The following is a 17,522-nucleotide window of genomic DNA, read 5'->3' on the forward strand; positions in this document are numbered from 1 at the left end:
ACCAACCAGTTCAAAGCTTCAACATACCCCCCTACCCCAGGCAACCCATGAGCATTTGACTGTTGTCTGTGCCTTGGGGAAGGGGAAATTTGAATCCTGCTTAGCTGAGGCAGGGAATTTGAACTAAAGTGTCAAGTCTTTCCAGCAGAATACAAGTGTTCTATCTTTAAATATGGTGGTGTTAGAAGGTTACGTGGTCTATGTTTTAAAGGTTGGTAAATGCATGTGCAGAAAGTCACAGTTGCTGAATTTTCCTTTTACAGAAAGAAATAACAATAAAATCCAGCAAAAAATTTTTCCCAGAAGGGCAGGAATTTGAACAAACCAAAATGGAGAGGGGTGACCTGGGGGAAAGGGAAGATGTGGAAGTTTTGAATTGATTAATGTATAAACAAACACAATAAGACAGAGTTCTGAGTGAAATTTAATACAAAACACTGTATGGTAATTAAATGTCACCAAAAGAATGACAGAAAGTGGACCTAAAACATCAAACACATTTCATTAAAAGAAACACAACTGTCTTTGCAACTAGCAAGGGAATTGTACAAGTACTCTTAAGTACAAATTACAAAGCAGTTACAAAGAAATGCCACATTGCTTTCCAAAAATAATAAACACCTCTTGAAATTGTCTATGCCTCCTCAAGATCTTCACACTGCACTTGAATTTCTTTTTTAAAAAAAAGCTGACTCTACGATTTGCCCTTCCTTTACCTCAAACTTACTGACATGCTTTAATGCCCTTGATATAATACTACATTTAATTTATTTTCTCTACTGAAAGTGCAGTCGAATGTCCCTGGATGTAAAGAAAAAAATTCACAGCCCTTCACCTCCTCCAAGAGAACTGAAAGGTACTGATTGCGAGACAAATGCAAACATACAATTGACTGTCTTTTTTTGTGAATGAATACAATGATTTGCAAGTCTGTGAAATGAAATGTCAAGAGGGCTAATAACAAGAGCAGTTTTCTAAATCAAGATATTATTGATAACAGTGATTCAACCACTGATCAATGATGGGTTATTCCATTGTTAAAATTAGTCAAATATCTGCTTACTGACTTCAACTAAATCTGAATCATGACCAATTAGACTGTTCTTCATTCAGCAAAACCTGCTCACTTTCTGGAATAGTTCTCATTTAATAACACTAGTTGAAAATTATTTCCAAAGAGGAAACCTACCCAAGTATTTCCAAACAACAAAGCTTCACTCATTCTGACAATTTTTCTTAGGGAGGAAGCAGTGATATTCATCATTTTAGTTGCCTTTATCTTGTGGGTGGAATAGAAATTGATGATACACCCAGATACCTAGTCTAGAATCAGTTTATGGTATGGGGCTCTTGGTAAATCTTCAAATTAATGTACAAAAAAAGATAGCTTTTTTTTAAACAATATTTGTGAGAGGATGCAAGGGAAAGCAATAAACGTTATGGATTTAAGTCTGTGCTTGTCTAACGAGGCCACTTATAATTATAAAGTCAGTTTGCTGATTGTCAAAAGTATTGGAGTGAAGCTTGATGAATTGAATGTAACCATCTTGATGGATAAACTCCCCTACATCAGAATTGATTAATTGCAAAATTATTTTGTCAGATAGCAGATACTCTAGTTTAAAGAGAAGTCTTGTTTTTCAAAAATGAGTGGCTATTGCCTTTACTATCAATCGTGGCAATGTACACAGATTTATGACTGTCATATTCTACTACATGCCATGCAAGCAAAACCCCTGATCAACTTTGCAAGTTACTTTAAGAGCAATGGCAGAGTGACTGGGTTTATCCTACTAACAAAAGGACAGTGTTAGGGCACAAAAGCACACTGCAATTTACTTGTTTAGAACAACACACTCAAATGTACTTATAACCTAACTTAGATGTCAAATTTCAATGTATCTCCTAATGCATCTGTACATGTTTTGATCTGTTTCTGAATAAAGAAAGTTTAATAAACACTTAATTCACAGTTTCAGTAGTCTTACCAACAAAGAAAAGCAGAATATTTAGTTTTGATTGAGAACAAAAAAAACAAGGGGTGAATGAAGAGATGATTTTCCCATTAGATGGAGCTAGTTTTATAGTTTTAACTATAAAAAGTAGTCTTATTTGTCAGCACACAAATGGAGGAAATACGCATTTACCTAAACAACTAACCTACATTTTCTTACGTTTTCATTGACAGTAATTTCCAACATGGCAACTATCATTATTGACTATTACTAGAGTTAATCACCATATTATGTAACCAAATAACTACCAATAGTCAACCAAACCACAATCTAGATGCAATAATCCATTGTTTCTGCAAAGTCTGTGGGTGGTTGTAGTGCTGTTGGAGTCTCTAGGTCAAACAGAGATAGATAAGGTAAAGCCTCATCACCCTTCAATGTTGTCATGGGGTCATACAAAAATGCCGGGGGTGTTCCTTTGCTGATATTGTTATTGTGAGTAAGTTCAGTACTTCCTTGTTGTGTCAGAATCTGTGCAGATGGTGATAGGCTTAAATCAAGCCAGCCTAGAGTATCTGTCCTTCCTGCTCCATTGTTTGGTGTTGGAATAGGTATAGCATTGGAAGTGTGATCCATTAAGCATGAACTATCATCTGTGTCACAAGAATCCACTTTCATGGGAGACATAGGACTCATTAGCATATAGTCAAAATTAGACAAAGAACCATTGTCCATTTGTGGGGGAAATTTGTTGCCAAAAGGCATTTGGCTTACATCCTCACAGCTCTTTGAAATTCTATGTGTTGGTAGAGTGTGCAGGTATCCCAGACCTGGTGATTTACTCCCAGTAAAAGACTGTGCAGGTGATGACTGTGATGTTGACATTACTCCAGCAAAAGAAGCACTACTTGTTGGCAATTGACTGCGAGGTTCTGCAAGTAAATTACAATGACATTGGCTTCAAACTCACATGGGTAACTATAACAATAATAATGACGATCATAATCATGATAAATCAGCTAAAACTATAATAAATATTACAACAGGGTTCTTGCACTGTTTGAAGAACCAAATTCAAGGACTTTCAAGATCATTTTCAATGACCTTCACTCTCAAATTCAAGGAACTTTTGCATTAAATAAGTTAATTTCAATGCACCAATCAGGTACAAAATAGATAAAAATCATGTGTCAATCATGATAATCGGACGCAGGATTTGAAAGGAAAACTCGTTTTTGCAGTTTGTGATAGAAACTTGCACTTTCAACACCAAAACAAAATAAAACTTCGACTTTGATTCATCTGCTCTTATTTTCAAGTACCTGAGTCTAAATTCAAGGGTTTTCAAGTCATTGAAAACAAAAAATCAAATTCAAGGACTTTCAAGGACTTTCAAGGAGTGTGGGAACCCTGTTACCATTTGTAATAATAGTAAATATTGTAATATCTCAAGAGGGAGCCCATATTTCAGGTTTTATAACCACAAAAAGGAACTATTCACCAAGTACTAAAAAAAATAAATAAAAAGTGAATTTTTAAAACGACATAACAACACCTTCACGAAATGAAAGTGGAGCTGACAAAGCACTGGCCTTTTATAAGAATAAATCTGCAATAAAGTGGGAAAATTAAGTGCCTCAATACTATTAACATGTACAAAGTTCATGAACCAACCTCCTAGGATTTCAAGTATTTCATCGTGATCCAGCGAACTGAGATTCTTCATCATTGCCTGCAGAGATGGAAGAAATAATAGACTGGTGCATCAGATCATATACTTATAATGAATTTTGCCTCTATAAGTATTAAATTTATTATTTATTACTTAAATGAGTGGCATAGGGTTTGGGTTATCTGAGCTTATCTCCCACGCTTTCAAACATTTGCAGTACCAATTGGAAGTGTAAAATCTTGGCTACTAAGTTGGCCCTTTTATGCAAAGATGTTAACAGATATAAAAAAACCATATGCAATATTATACCAAGAGGCTAATAAAATACTGAAAATACTGAGGTGCTGGCACCTTTAGAAAGGATAAGTCTTCCCAAACACACAAACACACATAGAAAGAATTACAGCAACAGTGAATAACAGAGAAGATGCACAAACCTTGTGGAGTTCTTGAGATAATTCCTTGTCCTGGATAACAGACTCTAGGGGCAAATCCACATCTTGCTTAGGACTGGTACTTGGCATAGCAAGGGCCCCACCAATCTGCCCACCAAGTGAAAGGTTTCTGTTCTGCTTTTGCGACTGTGCAGCCATGTGAGCCTCATAACTTGGTGGAGGAGCAGCAAAAGGGATAGATGGAAATGATGATGATCGCTTATGCGTTGAAACAGGAAACTGCGGCTCAGACACTGACCGTGGCTTTGTCTGTGGCATCATCAAGAAGTAGTCATCCGGGCAATCAGATGAAGATCTCTCTGAATATGACCTTTGCATTTGGTGACTTTCTAGTTTCACACTGCCCTGGAAAAGGTTACCATTTGGTAAAGTATCCATACTGTGAGAAAGTTGATCCATTTGCAAAGGTGATAAGTTTGACAAGTCTGAGTGCTGTGAACCAGGTGAGGGAAATGAATCGCTCTCTCCATCGAATAAAGGATGTTGTTGATCCCAAGAGTGAACATGGCTTTCCACACTGCTGGGATTAGAGTCAAAATTGTTAGGGCTTAGGTCCAATGACTGAGCCTGTTCTTGTAAATGAGCCAAAGCATTATCAACCTGTTTGGGCTGATGAGGAAGCTGTTGCTGGGGTGAATGATTTCCAGGTGACAATTGTACATGTTGGCCCTGTTGTTGCATTATGAATAATGGCTTTTGCTCCTTTATTTGTTTGTGATCAGGTGGTGGGCTAAAAGAACAATTTGTGTCTGTCAGAGATTCCTTTTTCATTGCTACATTCTGATTGGTGACAGGTGTATTTTGAGGTTTTGGCTGGATGTTCTGTTGCTGTTGAATGTTTAGGTGCTTCAGTTGCAACTGAAGGTTCAAATATTGAAGCTGTTGGAGTTGTTGCTGAACTTCTGGTGGCACACTAAGTTGTTGAAGGCTTTGGTTATTTGCTAATATCTGCATCTTCAACTGCTCTACAGCTTCCAAACTTGAATTTTGTGCATTTTGCATAGGCAAGGAATTTGAGCGCTGCACTGGTAGATGGGTTGTTGTTCTTGGAAAAGCTTGAGACATACTTGGTGCAGAGGTTGTTATCTGCTCTTGTGTTGACACCACAACAGGTGTAGCACTACTGGAGTTTGGTACAACCTCTGTTGGGAGAGGCCCAGCCTCCCTGAGGCGCTTAATTAAGTCAGTTTTAGAGCCAAACACGGGAAGCCCGCGTTCCTTTAGAGCTCTCCTCATGTCAATGACTCGCATATCTTCAATTTTCACAGTTTTTTCAGAATCACTACCACTGCCATTCTTAGAGCCATTTGCCCCAAGTTTCACATTTTCTGGAATGGGAGGCAACATACAATGATGAGGGTAGTTCTGGTATAACACTTGCAGCTGGAGGTAAAGTTGCTGTTGCTGTAATAACAAACCATATGGTGAGTCTTGTGGCAATTCGCACTTCTGTACCTCACCATTAGGTGGCCGATACTCATGATACTTGTATTTTTTAACCTTTGGCTTGGCTGCTTTCTTACGAGACTTTGCTGTTTCCTTCTTTGGTGTTGTTGATGAAACCTGCACTGGGAGTTGTGTAGGTGCTGTTAGATTAAAGCCATTTTGCTGTTGTAAAAACAACTGATGTTGCTGTTGCTGCTTTGCTTGTTGTTGCTGAGTGTGTTTTTTAGTCTGTGCTTGCAGAGAAGCAAGAGCCTGCACTGAGGATGTTATGCTTGTTGACACTGGGGGTGAACCCACACTTGAAGGGGAAGACACTTGGCCCACATCTGGTGAAGGAGATGCACCTGGAGAGTCAACACTCTCTGGGGAAAAGGAATCCAGGTAATCTGTGGTTTCAGTAAAAGGTACAGTACCCTCTTGAACTGCTTGGCTCATTGGAGTACCAGCTTCCAGGATATTCTCCTTCACTAGCTCCAAAGGGCCTGGTCTATATGACAGTTTGTCATTGAGGTTATCTTCCAGTTTCTTCCTTTTTAGTTGCATTTGCTTGTCGATCAGTGAAGGATCCACAGCACCAGGAGTTTCTAAAGAAACCAAAATAACCATCATTTCCACAACTGAAAGAGCTCTTAAATCTATTAAGAAGAGATAAATACCCAACTTATCATTCCAATTTCAATACAATCTCCCCTCTAAAATGATGAGCATAAACAAAGTCTTTAGCCACGGAGTCTGTATTCTATTTTAGTATAATTTCAGAGCTGAGCTAAGAGTTTCCAGCAATCTGATTGGTTGAGTAGTTCCTTATAAGATGCTATATAAACCGCTCCAAGCAGTTTATATAAAATTTTAAAATAAAATGTTAATAAATGTTACTAAAATGTTATGATTTTAGAAATTTCTCTGTTGTTCAGCTCTGAAATTATACTAAAACAATTATTCGTCTCAAGTTTGGTGAATACTGTCGAATAATCTCCTCGACTTCGTCTTGGGATTATTCAACGATATTCACCTTGCCTTCGGCAAATAATTGTTAAATAACTAATTTTTTTTCGATTAATCTACTAATTAAGCACATTGATAGAAGGGAGAATTTCTCATTAAATTGTGGTAGGAAAGGGCTTAGAAACAGATCACAACATCTGCCTGTAAAATTTTGTTTTTCTTAATTTCAGTTTCTTTTCGCTTGGTTTTTACACTTCTGACATGCTCCCAAATTTCATTGGTGTTATAAGGCATTGACAAAAAATGCATTGTGACATTATGACCAGTAATAAGCTCTTTCCATTTCAATAGAATGTGAAGAAAATCACAATACAGGCTGGTCTGGGAAGAGGGGAAATCTTAAAAAAACAGCAAAGAATAAAAAAGTTCTGAGATTCCCAATTGAATATGACATCAGATAAGCAAACTAGGTATTGCGAGCATCAATCTTAGGAAAAAAATGTGAAAGATGGATCTTCTTCACTTGTTTCTCTGAAATAAAAGAATTGCCATACAACAAGCACATGCCAGAGGTCTTGTGAGGTTGCAAAAATAACATTAATCATCCCAAAATATTTTGTATAATTAAACTGGAATAAACTGGAATTTGGTAACGTAAACTGGCACTGCAGAAAAAAGCACCGAAAGCATGCTTGTTGATTCGTATGAACAAACCACTTTCTCACACGATTAAAAAATATTTCCAACGTTGTGTGAAGAAATTCCCTTGTTTGAAGTGAAACTACATAGAAATAAATATGGCTTACACAGAGCACGAACACAATATAGATTTTTTTACTGCTTCAAAAGATTTTTTGACAGCACTGAAGAGAACAGCTGCACGTAAGAGAATGTGAAGGCTAATTATGTTTTCATTCCGTCGTAAATGGATATCTTGATTCGCGAATTTATAGAAGAAAACGAAAGTGATTTTACTAAAGACGAAAAAGTTAAAGTGAAGGAAATATTAAACCAACGCATGAAACTGAATTAGCACCGTCTGAATTGAAATACCACGCAGGTTAGCTATGTAAAAAATCATCATGATTACTTCACTTAGTTTGCAATGACTAATAGAGAAAAAAAAAATTTATTATGAAGGAATCTGTCGTGAAACACAAACATTTGTTCTTCACAACCCGAGCGTCAAAAATTGGAAACGTGACGAAATTAAACTACGTAATGGCATTAATCTCTAAGGAAAACTTCTCCACTTTCCAAGGTTCTCAAATTAAATGCATTGATGCCGACCTAAAAGTCGGGGATATTTCCATAGAGCTTCTGCGAGATGAGTCGATTAGTCAAAACACCTTCAAACTGTCAAATAAAGTTGGAGCCACCACTACAGCTGAGATCCGCTCGCTGAACAATAAAAAAATATAGCTTACCTTTTAAAATGTGTCTCTGAATCAGCTGAGCACGATTTGGTCTTGCTCGTATTTTCTTCTGCAGTAAATCACCAGTCTAAAAGCCACAACACACCGAGTGGTCAGTGATTTTAGTTTCCTTACATTTTATTTACATATCTCTTTTAGTTCAAGACAGTTTGAGGATCAGAACACACAAAAACGTTCATACTGAAATTTCTCAGCTAACCTTCGCTCGTTCGAGCTTTGTCCTCTGAGAAAGAATTGCTGGTGCTGCACTAACAGCTGTAAAAATTAATCAGAGAGTTAGTCAAAAGATAGCTGGAGTCGAATTGACAAGCACTAAAAATTTCAAACCTGGCATTATGCCTCTGTTCACAAGTTCCTGACGGGGTTCTCTTTGAGAGAGCTTTCGCTCCAAAGCTGCAATGAAAAATTCACCCATTTAGAGCCCCAAACAATCAATATAAGATAAAAACTTCCGAAACAAACTACCCAAAATCCGCAATTCCATTTACGAATGGAGGAAAAGGTCGAAGAAAACAAATAAACTAGAGGCCCACTGATATCGAATCTGTCCTACCATCTCTGTTACTAAGAAGTTGTGAATGGCTCATAGATGGTTGGCCATCCGAGGGCGGCATTTCGTGGACACCGTCGGGTCTTTGGATATTCCACGACATGCTAGAACAAGAGTTTCAGAGAGCAAAATCCGAAGTGTGCCCAACTTCCACTTGTATATTCAGTTTCCTCATAAAAACTCTCCTGGAGAACCCTTGGAAGGCAGGGGCATGGCATGACATTACGTATCAGCAGAACCCGGATGTTCAGAATGACGTCAGAGACAAAATTGGACCATCAGTATCTCTCTGCACTTCTAATTTTCCACGCTGTGATTGGTCAAAATTCTTGATTGCGTTACTCATGGTTCGAAATTTAGGAGCGTTTTTACCTGCGAAGCAAGCCCTGGGGGAAAGGAGGGGGATTGGGGGGAGCGGAAGGGGCTTCGCAGGCTAGAGCGTTACTTTCGGTTTCCCGAAAATTGTTTAAAGAAATAAGTTCAGTTTTGCGGTGAAAAAATCAGGATCTCTCTTTTACCAATTCCATTATGTAAAGCGTTGTTAGTCAGCGTTCTTGCAGGAAATTTCATCATTTCCTTCCACTTTTTTCGAATCGTCGAATTAAAATAATTCACTCTTCTATCATTTGAATAACAATAGAACTACGATCTCTGATTTATTCATTTAGTCAGCTTTCAAAACGTCCTGACTCCATTTTTACACCCTTCGAAACGATAAAATAAGAATAAACTTAGTCATATAAGGTTAAAGGATTGTTTTTTACTCAGCCAAACGGACACACCTCTAGAATCATGTTCCTTTAAACACAATGAATTTTGATCTGTTGAATTTCATGTGACTTCCGTAGGTTTTACCATCTGACTCGAACTTCATTAATTTCAATCAAACGCCAACAGTGGGGTACAAGACTTATCCTCGGTATGACCCAAAATGGAATTAGAATATTTTCAATCCAATAAATTTCGATTTATTGCATTTCGATTCGAACCGTTGAGTCGCGGTTTGAAGACCCTTTGAAAAATCTGCTTCATCATGTAGAGTCAAGAACAGATCGACCTACCTTTTTGAACATGCATAGTTGCTAAAAATTATCCTCTGGACTTTCAAGTTGAGCTGATTTTGAGTTCCACTGGAATTCACGCTACCTCGAGAGCGACTAAATTACAGCCAGTAATATAATCGTGAGTCAATGATTAATCAGCAGACAATTCGTTGATCCATGTCAGTCCACTGCGTAATACAGGTAATCGTGTTTCTCAGATTACTCCCAGAGCAATCAGATAACAACGAAAAACACAAATGTCACGTAATATTCTTTTTCTTCTGTGGTACCTTATCACTGTTGTAAAGAACTCTTGTCAGCGTCGAATACCGTTCTCCTGAAAACTGAAGCGAGCCTCAAGTTGTTTCGATACTTTTCAGGAATAGCATTAGGTGTTGGTTTTCGTTATGCCTTTATGGCAATATTTCTCACTTCCGGTGGGACCACTCTGTAACTTTGTCACGCCAGCTAACACTTATTTGTTTTTCGCTAATCGTGTCTGGGCTGAGAAGGATTGAAAAAAACAAAAAAAAGTTTCACTAAGATAATCCTATGGATATGAATGCATTGTTTCACAAAAATACGCACGAGTCTAGTTCATATTTCAGTTCCGTTTATTTCCTCGGCTGAAATAAGCGTGACGGCCATCTCTTGCATTTTTGAAACAAAGTTTTGTTTCGGTCATGTCCGTTTAGGTTCCAAACATTCTAGAAATTTAATAAGACAATATGATCTAGATAGGAAACAATATATAAGTTTAAAAATAGCAGCAGGTCGAATATCGTTGCCTAAAAATTAACGTTTGCTGAACAAAAAAGTTATGTTGAAACAGCGGTTCATTGTACGTTAGGCCATATGTGCGTCTAAAAGTTAACCCCTAGCCTTATCGATCGCCAGCGCTTGTTTTTCTTACTGCACGGCGGTTCCGTAATTTTGCACCATAAAGCACTCTGTCGGCTCCAATGAAATTACAAAAAAAAAAAACCGAAAAACGGAAAACCAAATCATAACAAATCAGCTGGCTAAACCGCATCTAAGCCCCTCCTTCGAGAGCTTCCGGTGAATATTGTTCAGCAAAATACTGCTTTGGAAGAAAATAAACTGTGCGAAGAAACAAAGCATGTCCAGTGAGTAATACATCATATTGGTAGAACAGGATTTCGTTAATTTTTTTTCCTCCGAGAAAGCTTACAACCTCACAACCCGGAACTCGTTCGGGTCCGTCGTTGTGTCAGACTCAGTGGTGATTACCCCAGGATGGAAAGGTCATGTTGATTACTTACTGAGGTGTACGTCAACAATAAAGAACCTCTTATTCACAGCCTTAAAAAGCTAACTCGGAAAAACGTCAGCAAAACGCAAATAGACACTCAGAGGTACAAAAAGTAGTACAAGCTTTAAATAAGAACTTAAGGCTAACGAAAATGAAAATGGTCTGTGAAAATCATGCCACCAAACCGACTTTTGGCCATGGCGAAACTGAAGTAGATAAATAATCGATAGTTAAACCTCATAGGCTACTGTCTTTGAATTTTTGGCGAGAAATGGAATACATACACACATTGACACCCTTAATTTTTCGTTTCTGATTCTCTTAGATAGACACCATAAGAATTTATCACGGAGGAACTTCAGGCTGGCTGGACGGAATCAATCTTTTTCAGTATTAAGAGAGTTTCTTAAATTTTTTTGTGCGTGGTATACGACTCTGAACAGCTAGGAAACGATATAGTGTTATGGGTAACATTTTAAGGACAAATGATTAAAAATACCAAACATTAACGTGGTTTGTGATAACCGTTTGGCACCGGCTTCATTTCCTCCTACTCTTCACTGAAGTGGTTTAATGAGCGTCGTTTAGGCCCTAATGGTAGAGTGCTGTTCTTATGAGACTAATCAAAGTTCCGCAAAATGGTTGAAGGAAGTCATCGCGAATTTAGTTGTGTGAGAGGGGAAAAAAAGACGAAAAGTCGTAATTACGAACAGAAGAATGTTTCAAGCTTGAGAGAACACGAGACCGGATGATGCTGGTGATACGCACAAAAAGGAGATTAACCTGATCAGACAAGAGGTAAGGATTTGTGAGGTGGTGGATGCTGTGACGTAGAGTTTTTGTCTTCATCCTTGTGATTTTGGGGGTGTGTACCAACAAGTTATACAAAAATAATTGTGAAGTGGATAGATGTGCGTAATGAACGACTCAAGGACAATTAAATATCAGTGCTTGCTTTCTATGCCATAATACGGGCGTTTTTCTTGTGTGGGCAAAGTTATAGCAGATTCCATCCTAATATTTGTGAGGCCAGAATATCTCTACTTCAAAAATGCAAAAATAGTTTCCTTTTCTTTTATTTTGCTCCTTGATTTTAAATCTCACGGGCGAAAAAGGTAGGACTTTTGTCAAGAAAACGACTTTTTACACCTGCTGAAGTTTTAGAAATTCAGGGTGATGCAGAGAAATTGGACGGAAGGGTCTGAAACCGAACAAGACATCGGACCGAGATAATACGACGAAAAGACGGAAAACGGACGGAAGCGTCCGAAATCAATTGGAACGGTCCAAAACCAAGCGGAAGGGTGTGGCATCGGACGCAAGGGAACGAAAGCTTATTACTCTTTGTAACTAAACTTAGCAAAGGCTGACAGTGTAGTCTAGACACCACACACAAATAGTTATAGAATGATCAATGAACAAAGTATTAGCAAGTACATCCCGAAAAAATTCAATCTTAATAGTGTTTCCTTTAGTAAATAGGCGTCGCCTATGATGACAGATATAATTTAGTTAACACAACTCGTGATTGACATTAATTCCTCACAATGATTTAAAGTGTTAGCTTGTCGTGATTTAAACTAGTTATTTCAGAAGAATCAGTGAGAGAAGTCGATTTTTGTATCTGTTCGCTTACCCGAATCTGCTAACCTGAAGTGAGAAACCTGTTTTTACGACCCGCCACAGAAGTAAGTTTCCAGTCATGTTTTCTTGAATTTTGCCATGAGATTAAGACTAAATTTACGTTTTCTGATTTCGAATTACAAATGTATTTCTCTTAGATCGAATAATCATTAAAGTTTGGATAATATTATACGGTTTGTGGTGGTCGTCTGAGCTGACCAGTTCCGAGTAAGGAAACAGATAGTTCAAGTTTGTCATTTCCAATCAAATGTTAGTCTCCTTCAAGCTTCACTTTCTCAGCTCCCTTTGTTTTTTTTTGGTCTTTATTCTTGTCTCTTTGGTATTTGTATACCCAAGAAGAGTACCGTGACTAACTCTTCAACTCTCAAGATCTACTTGTCAATTCTCCTCTCTAGCTGTAAACATCTCCTTGTAAACTAGTTATGGGAATTCGGCGTAAGAACAAGATAGCAACTTCTACTTGTAAGTTTCACTACTCTCGTCACCTGTTTGCTGGATGCCTGGATATTTCGAGGAGAGGTTATATGCAAATCACTTTTTCCTTTCTCCGTTTCAAAATACTTTTTCTCAGATAGCGAAGTAGCTCTTTCAGAGAGGGTAGCAGGGGGGAGTTAGGGGTAGGGGGAGAGGGGAGGGGGTGGGGTCCTAATCCCGCTTCATGCACGAATTAAAGAAATATTCACGCGCCACGTACATTAAAGGGAAAACTTCAAATCTCTCTTCTTGCGTACAACGTTTCAGAGAAATCTTGAGGTTTTCACGAACAGAAGGAAAAGTCCAAGGTCGCGTATAATTCAGGAAATCACGCGTCACGCTGAATCATAAATTCACGAATCACACTCGCGTTTATATAAAATTCACGTTTCACAGGTGAATTTTGGCCTTAATCCCGCGTCACGAATAAACCCTTTATCACCTTCTTCAGAAAGCTTGTTTGGCTGACGGGCAATGTGTTAGCACTACATGACAACCAAAGAATAGGGACCTTTGAGCAAACCACGACAGTAACTGCAACAAGAACACGGCAAAACAGAACACTTAATATAGGTCGAATAAAGGCTCAGCGGAAGCCTTTAAAAACTTTGCACATTTTCTAGCCTCTTCTACAACACAACAATATGAAATCGCCAAGAATTGCAAGGTCTGAGATTGGAAACCCTGATAGCAACTTATCTAAATTCCTTCTTAGGACTCAGTGCTGCTGCATAATTATGCATAATTATGTTATCTTGAAGCTGAGACCTTCAGCAGGGTTAGAGTCAGTTAACACATTAGCCCTTCGCAAAACTCTTAAGGAAAATATAAATTCACTTTTCAGTCAATGATTTACTTTAGCCTTGCATTCCTGACTGCTCATGGTCCCTTATGAATGGGAAGGAGCCAGCTTTCTTTCCATAAATAAGTCAACTCCCACAGATCTAATCTGCTATGGAAAAAAAATTTCATCTGTCCTTCTGCTCCCTCTTGAATGCTCTTTTGGGATGTAGAAAACTAGCCTTTAGCAGACGCTAGGCATTCTGATATTGACACATCAGAGGTATTACTGTTCACTACGAATGACTCTCTGTTCCATGAGCTTGGGATTCTGGTCGTATTGTAGTGATTCCTGTGTTTCCAGAAGCTAGATGTGGAAGAGCAACGGTAGCAGCTTCTGTGTCATAGCCTAACTTCTTCATGTCGCGAGTCACAACACTAAATGTCACTTTCACACTCCCCTGTGATCTCACTCTGGTGACTTCTCTTCCTTCACCTTGCGCCACAACTTTAGGATCTACAAACTCGGGTCTTCTACCAAGGAACCAACTGTAATAAACAACAAGCATCAAATTGTCAAAATAACAAATTACTGCTATGGCAAAGAGGACTGTTCCATTTATTCCCACATACCATTTTACTAGAACAGAGGCATTTTGCTAGACTACAAACAGCCACTCCTTATTGGAAAAGTCCATGGCAGGAGTAAAAAAAAAATCAGTGGCATGCTCACCTCAATTTTTTTCACTGATTTTTTTTTTTGACTTGCATGACCAACTTCACCAGAAAAGAGGAAGTGCTCATAGTCTTTTGCCCACCATAATAATTCCCATTTTTCTCCAAAAATTTCATTTGCAGGAACGACCAACTATAGAGCTTGAAATGGCTCTCGTACTTTGCTTTGATTGAGCTAGAAGCTAGCTTTTTATGAAAAAAAAAAAAAAGGAAACTATCATAACGGTACATTTCAAAAACAAATTATATTAGTATGACAAGTTAAGACAAAAAGTTAAAAAAAAAGAGATTGTTAACTTTAATTGTCTTGGAGAGTGACACAAAAGAGCTCACCTTGTAAATTTTTGAAATTTTGATGATGACTCTGGAACAAACATTGGTAACTCTCTTGTATGACTGAAAACAAAGCAAACATCAGCAGTAAAGTACCTTTGGCTCAGAATACCCTCCATGGAAAAACAAACAAACAAAGACTAAAATAAGTATGATGCACGATCCTCGCAGTAGAGAGCACTATTTATGCAATAGCAAAAATCAGACCTGAAAAAAATCAGGCCTGTACGGGATTTGAACTACTGACCTCTACGATACTAGTGCAGCGCTCTACCAGTTGAGCTAACAAGCCAACTGGGAGCAGGCCATTAAGTTGATTCAAAATATATGAACTTCATATATTCATTGTAACCAAAGACAAAATAAACAAAACCAAACAGAAGAAATGAATACATGGTGGGTAGTCACTCCAAGAAAAAGGTCCTTTTTGTATGCCTCACTCCCAGAATTCTGGGTGCAGAGCTAACATCAATTTTTTTCTTTTCACTTTGTTTTTTTTTACTCACATGACAGACTTTACCAAAAGGAGGGCCTGCTTACAGTCTAAAGTTAATGAGGTCAAATAATTTAAACATGAAATCCTGACAATTGGTCTTGATTTTGAGGTAACATCATTGCTGATCACACACACAAATCTCTTACCTTCCTGGTGAGATAGGAACATGGACAGCTCCATATCCTCGTACTACATCATGGCCAAAAGCATCCAAGCCATAGCAACTGATCACTAACTGAGGCCCTAAAACAATCGGGGTTCTACGAGTCAAGTTCATTTATGTTTCAAGCCCGGGGGGGTACTCGATATATTCCTGGGTGGGGAGGTGCGGCACGGCCCCTCATACCCTGACCCTGTTTAAGACAAATATCGCTGATTTTCCTACTCTGTTTAAGACAGAATTTCAATTTTTGATACCCTGTTTAAGACATTTAATGTGCCTGGTATCAATGCCAAAATCAATGGAATTCAATATTAATTAAAATTAGAGCTTGTAAAAATTTTGCTGTTTATCTTCCAAGAAAAGATATCCTATTTAAGACAAAAATTGATAAATTGATACCCTGATTAAGACAAAAAATGATAAATTCGATACCCTGTTTAAGACAAAAATCTCGAAAAACATACCCTGGCTGGCCACACGTCCCTATTAAGCCCTTATAAGGGAGTACCCCCCCCCCCCGGGTTTCAAGAGATATATATATAGATAAAAAAAATTTTAATTCTTACTACCTATTCATATTTAACAATTATTCACCGAAGGTGAGGTGAATATCATCGAATAATCCCCGAGACAAAGTTGAGGGGATTATTCGACAATATTCACCAAACCTGAGGCGAATAATTGTTTTAGTATAATTTCAGAGCTAAACAACAGAGAAATTTCTAAAATCATACTTTCTCAGATTGTTATATCCTTATCTTAGCAAAACCCAATATCTCTATCATTGTCATCAATAAAAAAAGAGTTAGTTACCCCATAGCATATGAAAAAAATATTGTGGTGCAAACTTACCCAGGTTAAAAAATTGTACCTAGTGAAAAATTAAATTTACTTGAGAAAAAAAAATTACCTATAACATGTATGTATATATGTATGTTATGATTTTTTTACCCTCGTTCCTGCTTACAGAGTATGGCAAATGGATGAGTGATTTTGGAAAGATTTCCATATAACCCCAACATTAATTATGCATTCTAATTCATAAAGACTAAATACAAAGGTTTCTTTGCAATACTCTGTACATAATTAAAGTATGGGTTACATGGAAATCTTATTGTGAATTTTTTCTCATTTATTTGCCATACATTTTACATGGCAGAAGTGCCTTTGCATGCTCGAAATCTCATCGAGTTCTACCATAATCCACAGACTGGCCCTTCTATATCTATTTTTTTTTTTTTACATCTGCTTAACTATAACTTAGGGCTTAATCCAGACTTAAGTTCTTTTATTACATTTACTGCATTAAATTTATCTCTGTCATCAAAATAAAATTGGTACCGTATCAACTCACATCCATAGGGACTTGTACTTTTGAAGGTGATGTCCAGAGGAAAATTAAAAACAAAGACTTGTCGTCTATCCAAACTCTTTTTAGTAGTTTGGGAAATTCCTTCTTCCCAACCCTGCAAAAAAAAAAAAAAAAAGAACACAAAAAGAATTTTTTCATCGAGTAAATTTATCAGTTAACCTTGAATTTCATGTAAAAATCAACAACTCGCGTGCATCATGGCAATGATCAATATCAGTGTGAACTGTCATGACTTCATAATAAAAGTCGATCGCTAAAAGCACCTCGGCATGATTTTCGAACTTCTCTGACAACAGGCGCACAGATCAAAATCTAGATACTTAAAGAAAGATTTATGGAACGAAAGATAATAAAAATAACGAAGGAAATACCTTAGAGTAAATTGATGAAAAGTTTTTAAACCGGAAAATGTTGATTACTTACGGACGTAACTACCCAGTCCTGGCCATAAACGAAGCTGTACTTGCAGTACAAATCGTCAAATTCAGGAAACTGAAAACAACAGCAACAAAAAATAAGATCAAGTTTTGAATCTAAGGGAAATAAATGTAGTCTTGCATTTATTTTCTTAATCTTACCCTTGCGGATTCTATCTGCCCAGAGACCATAACAAGAAATACCGAACTGTGAAGTCCTCCTCCCGCCATTTTATATTTTGCGCAGGTGGTTGTTGCTAGGCACTAGTCAGCGGCGATACAAACAAATATAGAATATCCGGGCTTTTATGAATGTTTTTTTCGCTTGTTTTAA

General features: G+C 37.6%; 2 protein-coding genes and 1 long non-coding RNA gene across 4 annotated transcripts; 1 reads left to right on the top strand and 2 right to left on the bottom strand.

Annotated features, from left to right (window-relative positions):
• Positions 1-406: 406 nt before the first annotated feature.
• LOC111321591 (uncharacterized) lies at positions 407-9,887 on the bottom strand. 2 transcript variants are annotated; one of them, XM_022924525.2, is made up of 7 exons: positions 9,521-9,887; positions 8,237-8,302; positions 8,109-8,164; positions 7,901-7,976; positions 4,065-6,112; positions 3,630-3,687; positions 407-2,887 (listed from the first exon to the last, which is right to left on the bottom strand). In XM_022924525.2, exons 1-7 carry the CDS (start codon positions 9,534-9,536, stop codon positions 2,286-2,288), a joined length of 2,922 nt encoding a protein of 973 aa, XP_022780260.2. In that variant the 5' UTR covers positions 9,537-9,887; the 3' UTR covers positions 407-2,285. The 2 variants fall into 2 exon arrangements, with proteins under 2 accessions (XP_022780260.2, XP_022780259.2); XM_022924524.2 differs by lacking the exon at positions 9,521-9,887 and adding an exon at positions 8,463-8,691.
• A 2,071-nt stretch (positions 9,888-11,958) lies between these two features.
• Positions 11,959-12,590, top strand: LOC148721791 (uncharacterized). Its single transcript, XR_015992373.1, has 2 exons — positions 11,959-12,463; positions 12,557-12,590. It is a non-coding gene; the product is annotated as an uncharacterized LOC148721791 (long non-coding RNA).
• Positions 12,591-13,439: 849 nt separating this feature from the next.
• LOC111321596 (B9 domain-containing protein 1) lies at positions 13,440-17,467 on the bottom strand. The gene is made up of 6 exons (XM_022924531.2): positions 17,351-17,467; positions 17,196-17,264; positions 16,755-16,866; positions 15,384-15,480; positions 14,742-14,804; positions 13,440-14,222 (listed from the first exon to the last, which is right to left on the bottom strand). The coding sequence occupies exons 1-6, from the start codon at positions 17,417-17,419 to the stop codon at positions 13,970-13,972; spliced, it is 663 nt and encodes a 220-aa protein (XP_022780266.1). The 5' UTR covers positions 17,420-17,467; the 3' UTR covers positions 13,440-13,969.
• Between the last annotated feature and the right edge of the window lie 55 nt (positions 17,468-17,522).

The sequence above is a fragment of the Stylophora pistillata genome, chromosome 10 (assembly GCF_964205215.1).
Source record: "Stylophora pistillata chromosome 10, jaStyPist1.2, whole genome shotgun sequence".
Taxonomy (NCBI): domain Eukaryota; kingdom Metazoa; phylum Cnidaria; class Anthozoa; order Scleractinia; family Pocilloporidae; genus Stylophora; species Stylophora pistillata.